The sequence below is a fragment of the Labeo rohita genome, unplaced genomic scaffold, assembly GCF_022985175.1.
Source record: "Labeo rohita strain BAU-BD-2019 unplaced genomic scaffold, IGBB_LRoh.1.0 scaffold_1632, whole genome shotgun sequence".
Classification (NCBI taxonomy): Eukaryota; Metazoa; Chordata; class Actinopteri; order Cypriniformes; family Cyprinidae; genus Labeo; species Labeo rohita.
This window is the reverse complement of record NW_026127816.1, coordinates 1-10,680: the sequence shown is the minus strand read 5'-3', so window position 1 is coordinate 10,680 and position 10,680 is coordinate 1. Positions and strand designations below refer to the sequence as shown.

The 10,680-nt window shown below is 34.7% G+C and overlaps 1 protein-coding gene across 1 annotated transcript; it reads left to right on the top strand.

Annotated features, from left to right (window-relative positions):
* Positions 1-329: 329 nt before the first annotated feature.
* On the top strand, positions 330-9,014 carry LOC127158674 (Fc receptor-like protein 5; the record flags this gene model as incomplete). Its single annotated transcript, XM_051101710.1, has 12 exons — positions 330-602; positions 5,277-5,408; positions 5,793-5,797; positions 6,184-6,352; positions 6,449-6,730; positions 6,866-7,108; positions 7,189-7,311; positions 7,624-7,725; positions 7,901-7,957; positions 8,054-8,140; positions 8,244-8,303; positions 8,471-9,014. Coding segments are annotated over 12 exons (1,574 nt in total), but the record flags the coding sequence as incomplete, so codon positions are not given.
* Positions 9,015-10,680: the final 1,666 nt, after the last annotated feature.

The following is a 10,680-nucleotide window of genomic DNA, read 5'->3' as shown; positions in this document are numbered from 1 at the left end:
TCTGGACAAAACACTCAAACCGTGAATCTACTGAAACTGCAACTAAAATAATCAATCCTGTGAAAGTCTCTGATGGAGGAGAGTACAGGTGCAGAGCACGAAGAGGAAGATATTACACAGGTTACAGTAAACCAGTAATAGTGACAATACAAGGCAAGTATATTTTAGTTATATAATTCATATGTAATTTCATAAAACAAATACTGAAATACTATAAGTAACAACATTTTAGTCTAATCTCATTTAGCATGTGTTTTACAATGAAGTAAATGTATTAATACAATAAAAACAGCACATTATTTTCATAGTGAATTGTTGTCATTGTGCAGAAAGACCAAAACCCAAAGTGACCATTAAACCTGCTCAACATGTATTCAGAGGAGACACAGTCACTCTCAGATGTGACATAAATGGTGGAGTCGTCACTAGCTGGAGCTACAGCTGGTATAAAGAAGGTTCAACCAGGATTGTCAGTAAACTACAGGAACACACATTCAGTTCTGTTACTGAGTCTGACGCAGGTAAATACTCCTGTAAAGGATCAGAGACAGAAGGATCACGCTGGTCACAAATGAGTGATGCAGTTACACTGACAGTATCAGGTGAGTTTGATCATCTCTTCATACACACACAAACACACATTTAACAGGATATTAATGAGTGATTTCTCTATTTCAGATCACAGAATGTTTTTCAGTTAAATTCAATTCACATTTATTTATATAGTGTGTTTCACAATACAAATTGTTGCAAAACAACTAAACAGAAACGTTTAATATTTACACTCAAAAAAATATTTCAGCCCTTAACTTAATTCAATTACGTACAAAATTTCCATGCATTTAGATTACGTAGTTTTAATTTAAACAAATCAATTAAACTTAATGTGATTCAAATGCATCAGTCTTACGTAAATGAAACAGGTAAAGTTGATGTAATATTTCCCAGTGTTAAACAAACCCTGCTCAGTGTTCATGTGTTTCCACACTACAGAGTGTTCAAGTAGCATTGACACAGTGTTGGAGTTAAGGAAATCATTATGTCATGATTGACCAATAATGATGAACACCTGCTGTTTACAAGCAGAATCACCGAAGGAAAGAGAAACACAAGAATCAGCCACAACCAAAGATAAAATGAACTTAAATAAATGAAGACATTAAATCTCTGATTAAACAACTCAACAAACAACATTACAGTTTGACTTGATTTCTGTCGTATATCCACAAATATTATTTGAGAATGTCTAAACAGAGGTTTAGATGTTTTATTTTAAAAAATGTTTCATTTGACCTCACCATGGCGAACAGGGTTTACTTTAGTTGGGCTCTTGACCCTTGACTTTCTTAGTATAGTTTTTTTTGTTCTTTGGTTGCTGTAATTGTGTTCGTAGAGTACATTTGTATAGCGCAAAAAAAGGGGTCCTTATTAAGTGTTCTTGGTTAATTATTATTGATGTTGTGATCATTGTCAAGCGGCCTGATTTGCTGATATTGTTCAGTGGTTTACCTCTCAGTTTCATTATATTTACAGTAGTTGTATGAATTGTTACTATTTCTACTTTAAGATCTGCAGTATTACTTAGACACACACAGACATCAAGAATCAGCATTTGAATCTCAACAATGGTGACATTCAACAGCTGCATGCTGGGAGTCATGGGTGAGTTTTGTACTCTGCTGCTACCCAGCATGCAGCTGTTGAATGTCACCATTGATAAAAATTAACCAAAAACTCCAAATCAGACTTCTTTTTGGCTTTTTTATTTTGTTGTAATAAATGTGCTTCAGACACATAATAACAACAGCCAAAAAAATTAACATAAACAAATCAAAAGTCAAGAGCCCAACTAAAGTAAACCCTGTTCGCCATGATGGTGAGGTCAATTGAAACTTTAAAAAAAAAAAAACATCTAAACCTCTGTTTAGATGTTCTGAAATAATATTTATAGATATATGACAGAAATCAAGTCAAACTGTAATGTTGTTTGTGGAGTTGTTTAATCAGAGATTTAATGTCCTCATTTATTTAAGTTAATTTTATCTTTGGCTGTGTCTGATTCTTGTGTTTCTCTTTCCTTCGGTGATTCTGCTTGTAAACAGCAGGTGTTCATCATTATTGGTCAATCATGACATAATGATCTCCTTAACTCCAACACTGTGTCAATGCTACTTGAACACTCTGTAGTGTGGAAACACATGAACACTGAGCAGGGTTTGTTTAACACTGGGAACTATTACATCAACTTTACCTGTTTCATTTACGTAAGACTGATGCATTTGAATCACATTAAGTTTAATTGATTTGTTTAAATTAAAACTACGTAATCTAAATGCATGGAAATTTTGTATGTAATTGAATTAAGTTAAGGGCTGAAATATTTTTTTGAGTGTATGTTGGTTCAGGGTTGGGATCATCTCTTCTCAAGTGTTTGGTCATCTCAGATCTTCTGCTGTTCCAAGCAGAAAATTATATGTTCAAAAACTAGGCAGATAATGTGCATTTGATCAGATATAACTAAAGTACAAGATTATGAGATACATTATGTGAATGCTTGGTTAAAGAGATGTGTTTTTAATGTAGACTTAAACAGAGAGAGTGTGTCAGAGAGAGTTTTGGAGCCAAACGCCTCCTTTAGTGAATATGTTTTCAGCTGTTTCCACTTCTCTTTAAAATAATAATAATAATAATAATACTAATAATAATAATAATTGTCTCAGTTATTGGCTGGATGTTTACAACCATTGGTAAATTAAACCCAAATGAATTAATCATGATGTATCTAGCGGTTTTATTTTTCTATTTTTAAATAAATGTTGTGGCTCTCATTGGCCTTGCGTCTGGTGACAGCACCACTTACTGGTTAGAAATTATGCCATTTCTTTGGCATTTTAAATTATTAATTTAATTATTATTTCAGTTATTTAAATTTATTGTTTAGTTTAATTATTGTAAACTGCTGTACCTTCCTAACACTCTAGTAAATAATGTGTCTCTTTAACTGCTGCTGTAGATGTAGGTGGTGTGGCACAGTAGTTCAGTATCTGTGCTATTAACCTAAAGTTTGTGAGTTTGATCCCCACCAAGGGATGTCTTAGGGTGTGTTCACACTTATCATGTTTGATGAGATTAAAACAAACCCTGTTGTGATTGCTCTATTAGTGCGGTTCATTTGAAGAAGTGTGAACCCTGGTGCGCACCAAACAAGTGGACCGAGACCGCTAAAAAGATGGGTCTTGGGTTGGTATCGCCCTATGATTTCCGAGGAATTAATGGAATTGTCAAAGTTTGAATGAATTAATCAAAAGTCGGTCATTCACTTCAATCAAATCGCGATATGGACTAGTATCTGTAAATATTCAACCACAAAATACCATTTAAATATGAATCCTGCATGTTCTGCATGTCTCTTTATAAATGAATGGTGCAGACATATGTGCGGTTTCTTTTACTACACACACGTAACGCTCGCTGTGATTTCATAATTTCAGCGTCTGCCATAAAAAATGCATGAACAACATCTCCAGAACTGCTCTGAGAGTACTTCATGAGCATTTCACTGTTTTATTTGAGTAAAACCAGGGTCATATACACACAGAAATTTAAAGTTATTCATGGCAACCCATCAAAATAAAAGTTCGGTTTAGCTTGTAGACGTTGTACCAGAAATATATTACTTTATACTTTATTATTACTTTATTTTTATATATTACTTTTATCATTCAGTAGAATGTAAGTACCATAGTATTACTACTACTGCTACTGTTGAAAAATTAATAAAACTTTGTCACACAATATTTCTTCCATCTTTTACATTTAAATAGTACATCCTCGTTATTTGCCAAAAATAAAATGTTATTTTCATTAATTAAAAAATAAGTTATTATTTTATGCCTTTATTTGATAACCAGAAAAATTTAAATACACAACACAGAATTTCATGAGGATGTTGTAGAAATAAATAAAAGTTGCATTCAAATAAATAGACATGCCAAAACAAATTTGGCAACAATTTCAAAGGGTCCTACACATAACTTTTGATAAATTGACATTAAAGTTCATTGTTTTAATTAATTACACATTTTTGTTGTTGTTTTTGATTAATAAAATTTAACCATTAAAAAGGAGTCCGCAAAAATTAAAACAGGGAAAAAAAAAAAAAGAATTTGGAAAAAATAAAATGGGGCCCTATTTTTGCATGCAAATATATATTTGTTACAGTTGTAAATACATTTTCAAATTTATTATTGTATTTGTCTAATGTATTTTGTATTTTGCAATGTATTTTTGTAAAGTATCATAACAAAAGGATAAAGTATTATAATAAAAATATAATACTTCATGATTTTGTTATAATACTTTTGTTTGCTATTTGCAGTGATTTATTATTTTTCATAGTGTAACAACACTGTTTTGTGCCACTGCTTTGGCAAAGTATCTGTCAAATTAACTAAAATCAAAAGCACAATATGACTTTGCTCACACAATCAGTTGATGATCCAGTGTTTTCAGAGTATCAGAAGAGGGGTGAGTCAGGTCATTGGTCATTGACATTGACCTCCCTAGAAGGATCCAGGTTCACCCACCTGTGTCTAGCAAAATTTTACGTAAGTATGATGTGAGCTCCCATCCACCACCACTAGCCCCTGATGTTTTGGCACCAGCCCAGAATGTTTTCAAATCCTAGAAACGCCCCTGCGTACAAGGAGGTAAAGTGCCTTTTATGAGCTCTTTGTGAGTTCACAGATGATGAAAATAAAATAATTTAAATGCAACTCTGAGCACGCTTAGTCCAGCAGACGGCATTAGGTGTATTCGACTTAAAGCGGCGCTGAACAGAGCGATCAGTGAATGGGTACTTTGATGTCATACACCCGCAGCACCACTTTATGTTGAACACACATTTTCCTTTAGTTTGTAATGTTCGGTGAGTTCCGTCAAGACGTATACATCATTCAACCCATCAGTCAGGTTGTGAACGTATCAGTATGCTTTTAGGTTCATATCTTTAGGTTCGCTGTTAAAAATGTCAGTGTGAACACTAAGCGGACCAGGACCAAAAATGTGTAATTTTCCTTTTCGGTCCAGACCAAATAAACCAAACGAACCAAAGTGTGAACACACCTTTAAAGTGGCATGTTTTTGTAATATGTTATTTATCAAAATTTTATTTTATTTATTTATGTATTTTGTTTGTTTGTTGTTGTACAGACACAACAAACATACACACACAAACACATTTAACATGTTATTAATGAGTGATTTCTCTATTTCAGATCCCAGAGCAGTTTTAAGTGTTTCTCCACAGAAGTGGTTGACTGAAGGAGATCCAGTGACTCTAATCTGTGAGGTTTACAGTTTCTCTACAGGCTGGACATTCAGCTGGTTCACATTAACTCTCTCAGCAGGTAAGTTACAATGTGTATAAAGGAAAAGTTCACTTCCAGAACAAAAATTTACAGATAATGGACTTCACCCCCTTGTCATCCAAGATGTTCATGTGTTTCTTTTTTCAGTCGTAAAGATTTTTTTTTTTTTTTTGAGGCAAACATTTCAGGATTCTCTCCATATAGTGGACTTCTATGGTGCCCAGGAGTTTGAACATCCACAATGCAGTTTAAATGTGGCTTCAAAGGGCTCTAACCGATCCTAGCTGAGGAAGATGGGTCTTATCTTGTGAAACAATTGGTAATTTTCTAAAAAAAAAAAAAGAAGAAATTATATTTTTTTGAGCCTCAAATGCTGGCCTTGTCAAGCTTTGCCATTTTTGCATTCCGGGTCAACACAGTTAGGGTATGTCATTTGAGGTTAAAAGGTATATAAATGTCTTTTTTTTTTTTTTTTAATTAAAATGACCGATCATTTTACTAGATAAGACCCTTTATTATTCCTCGCCTGGGAAATACACTGAAACTGCATTTTGGAAGTTCAAACTTACAGCCACCATTGAAATTCACTATATAGAAAACATTCCTGAAATGTTTTCCTCAAAAAACATAACTTCTTTACGACTAAAAAAAGAAAGACATAAATATCTTGGATGACACGGGGATGAGAACATTATTTGTAAATTTTTGTTCTGGAAGTGAACTTCTCCTTTAATGTGGTAACATCTGAATTAACTGATTTTATTTAAGTCCAAAATACCATTTAATATTGAATACATTTTCTGGTGTTACAGAGAACAGCTATGATTATAATCTGCTCTCAGACAGCAGCAGAGGAGCAGGAGGAAACTACACTGTCAGTTCTGCTGCTCTAAATCACACAGGAGTTTATTCATGCAGAGCAGAGAGAGAGAAATCAGTCTATAAAACACAGTACAGCAACACACAGCTGCTGTGGGTCACTGGTGAGTTCAAACAGAACTTAAACGATTGGTTCATATTTAATAAAGAGAGTTTCTGTGCTCAAATCTGAGACTCTAAAGCTGTAATTGTCATCTCAGGTGTTTCTTCTCCAGTCTCTCTGATCGTCAGTCCCTGCAGAACTCAACACTTCACATCTGTCTCTCTCTCTCTGAGCTGTGAGGACCAGAGTAACTCTACTGGATGGAGAGTGAGAAGATACACAGACGGTGGACGGCTGGAAGATTGTTCATCATTACGTCGAGGATCACAAACAGGATCTACATGTACAATCAGCTCCACCAACACATCAGACACTGGAGTGTACTGGTGTGAGTCTGAATCTGGAGGGAAACATCATCCTGTTAATATCACTGTACACTGTGAGTCTGTCTTTCAGAATTTATTAATTTTCCCTTTTTTAATGTTGTCGTATTGTTTATATAATTATACTGTTTATGCAATCAGTTCTTTGTTTTTGTTTGTTTGTTTGTTTGTTTTCTGCTCTGTTTCTGTAGCTGGTGTGATTCTGGAGAGTCCTGTTCATCCTGTGACTGAAGGAGATCATCTGATTCTACACTGTTTATATCAACATACAACCTCACCAAACCTCAGAGCTGATTTCTATAAAGATGGATCACTCATCCAGAATCAAACTACAGAGATGAGCATCACTACTGTCTCAAAGTCACATGAGGGTTTCTACTACTGCAAACACCCAGAGAGAGGAGAGTCACCCAAGAGCTGGATCTCAGTCAGAGGTGAGAATAAGATCTAGAAACTCTACAGACATATTTCTGTACACTTCACAGCACTAATCTAAATGGAAAATATATCTCAGCTTCCACAGACTCAAGATCTGATGGTCTCAAACCCATAATAACTGGAGTGACTGCAGGACTGACTGTCACAGTTTTGATCATTGTCTTCTTGATCCTGCTGTGGCGCTACAGAAACAACAAAGGTTAAATAATTTTCCATGACATATTTGCAAAATGCTCTGTTTTAAATGTGAGTTTCCATTTTACAAGGTGTTTTCTGGTCTTAATTTGTAGATGAACTCTTAAAACTAAAGGCTCTAAAAGGAGGTTTTCACAATGATGCAGTTTTAAATATAAAGGTTCTCTTTCTGGGTTTGAAGAACATTTAAAAAATCTTTTTAAAGAACCCCTTTTTTTCCACTGTGAAGAACATTTTGTGGACTGAAAAGGTTTTATGGAAGTTAAAGGTTATTCCTGAATCCAGCTGCCAATAAAGACATGTTATGTTTGTGCAGGTGGAAGATCTCAGTCTCCCTCTACGGTCAGTCAACAGCAGAACAACAGTCAGACATCAGACCAGAAACAGAGTGAAGCTGGATACAAGACACCGCTGTCTGGTCAGTCTTTACCCATTACTAATCATAAATACCTATAAATTTTTACAAGCGGAGGTGGAAGACACTTATGGATAACTTTTATAACAGAATGGATCTGACAACTAAATAATTTTTCATTTCTAAAGTTTAACATTTTCAGTTTGAAATTATATTATTAAAATGTATTAACTCACAGGAACCGCTCATATTTATGACTCTGTTGATGCAGCTGTTAATAAAGACATAAGCACAGGTAAATTACATAATTTAAATGTATTTTATGTCATTATGATTAGAAGTTTCATTGTAAAGAAATTAGTTTTTTTCCTTTCTCTATTGCTCATTGTAGACAGTGTAAGTGAGTCTACTGAACTCACCTATGCTGAGATTGAACTGAAATCTACAAAGAAACAGAAGAAAAAGAAAGAAAACAAAGGTAAATTACATACCTTAGCTGTAGCGATTTTATAAATATATTGATATTATGACTGTTGGACATACAGTAGGTGCTAATGATATTAACTGTTGTCATCTTTTAGAGAATAAAACTGAGAGTCCTGACTGCATTTACTCTAAACTTGCACTGAAAACAGATCAAGGTGAGTCAAAATATAAACATCAATCACAGTTCACAAAAAAAAAAAAAAAAAAAAGAAAAAGAAAAAAAAATGTGTCTACAAACCACAATCAAGAATTGAAGAATAAACTGAAATACTATATATAAAAATAAAACATGTATTTTTTAAATTAATTTCTGTATTTTCAGGTGCTGGATCTAGTGATGTGACATATGCTCAGGTGAAATAAAAAATCCAAGATGAGAAACTTTCAATCCCAGGATACTGATGAGTTTCAATCATCATCAATCATTTATAATCTTTGTGATATTGAGCATGTGATGGCAATAGATTCATCAGCACTTGATATTAGTGATTCAAACCATCATGTGCTTCAGAAAGTTTGCATGATAATATTTGAATATATTTGGGGACAAAGAAAAGAAAAGAACGATTATTATTTAGTATTGAAGTGTGTATTAATTTAGGACTTGATATTAGCAAAGGCAGTAGATTATTATTTAAAAAGTAATAGAAAAGAATATTAAATGTAAGGCTGTTTCTGTTCTGATTTCCTAAGTGAACAATTTTCATTTTCCTGGAAAAACTGGAAATATTAAGGAGTTTAAAAATTTCCATGTCTGGAAAAGTTGCCTTTAAATGTAAATGTATAGTGAAAATATATTTTTATTTTGAAAATATATATCTAGCTATTGTCCAACTGTAAAACATTTTATTGGACAGAAAGCCTTAACTCTTTGAATATGCAGAATATCCAATATACTCTGTGAAGAAAAAAAATAATAATAAAAAAAATAAAAACATGGAAATTGATTGGTCATAAAGTAATAGCTTGCTTGTTTATCTTAACATATTTGTGGTTTATGTTTTAAGTGTATTAGAAAATTATTTAATATACATCACCATTCAAAATTTTTGGGTCAGTAAAAGAAATATATATATATATATATATATATATATATATATATATATATACAGTGGGTACGGAAAGTATTCAGACCCCCTTAAATTTTTCACTTTTGTTATATTGCAGCCATTTGCTAAAATCATTTAAGTTCATTTTTTTTCCTCATTAATGTACACACAACACCCCATATTGACAGAAAAAACACAGAATTGTTGACATTTTTGCAGATTTATTAAAAAAGAAAAACTGAAATATCACATGGTCCTAAGTATTCAGACCCTTTGCTGTGACACTCATATATTTAACTCAGGTGCTGTCCATTTCTTCTGATCATCCTTGAGATGGTTCTACACCTTCATTTGAGTCCAGCTGTGTTTGATTATACTGATTGGACTTGATTAGGAAAGCCACACACCTGTCTATATAAGACCTTACAGCTCACAGTGCATGTCAGAGCAAATGAGAATCATGAGGTCAAAGGAACTGCCTGAAGAGCTCAGAGACAGAATTGTGGCAAGGCACAGATCTGGCCAAGGTTACAAAAAATTTCTGCTGCACTTAAGGTTCCTAAGAGCACAGTGGCCTCCATAATCCTTAAATGGAAGACGTTTGGGACGACCAGAACCCTTCCTAGAGCTGGCCGTCCAGCCAAACTGAGCTATCGGGGGAGAAGAGCCTTGGTGAGAGAGGTAAAGAAGAACCCAAAGATCACTGTGGCTGAGCTCCAGAGATGCAGTCGGGAGATGGGAGAAAGTTGTAGAAAGTCAACCATCACTGCAGCCCTCCACCAGTCGGGGCTTTATGGCAGAGTGGCCCGACGGAAGCCTCTCCTCAGTGCAAGACACATGAAAGCCCGCATGGAGTTTGCTAAAAAACACCTGAAGGACTCCAAGATGGTGAGAAATAAGATTCTCTGGTCTGATGAGACCAAGATAGAACTTTTTGGCCTTAATTCTAAGCGGTATGTGTGGAGAAAACCAGGCACTGCTCATCACCTGTCCAATACAGCTCCCAAGCATGGTGGTGGCAGCATCATGCTGTGGGGGAGTTTTTCAGCTGCAGGGACAGGACGACTGGTTGCAATCGGTTTACCTTCCAACAAGACAATGATCCTAAGCACACAGCTAAAATAACGAAGGAGTGGCTTCACAACAACTCCGTGACTGTTCTTGAATGGCCCAGCCAGAGCCCTGACTTAAACCCAATTGAGCATCTCTGGAGAGACCTAAAAATGGCTGTCCACCAACGTTTACCATCCAACCTGACAGAACTGGAGAGGATCTGCAAGGAGGAATGGCAGAGGATCCCCAAATCCAGGTGTGAAAAACTTGTTGCATCTTTCCCAAAAAGACTCATGGCTGTATTAGATCAAAAGGGTGCTTCTACGAAATACTGAGCAAAGGGTCTGAATACTTAGGACCATGTGATATTTCACTTTTTCTTTTTTAATAAATCTGCAAAAATGTCAATGTAACCCACTAGAATATAATT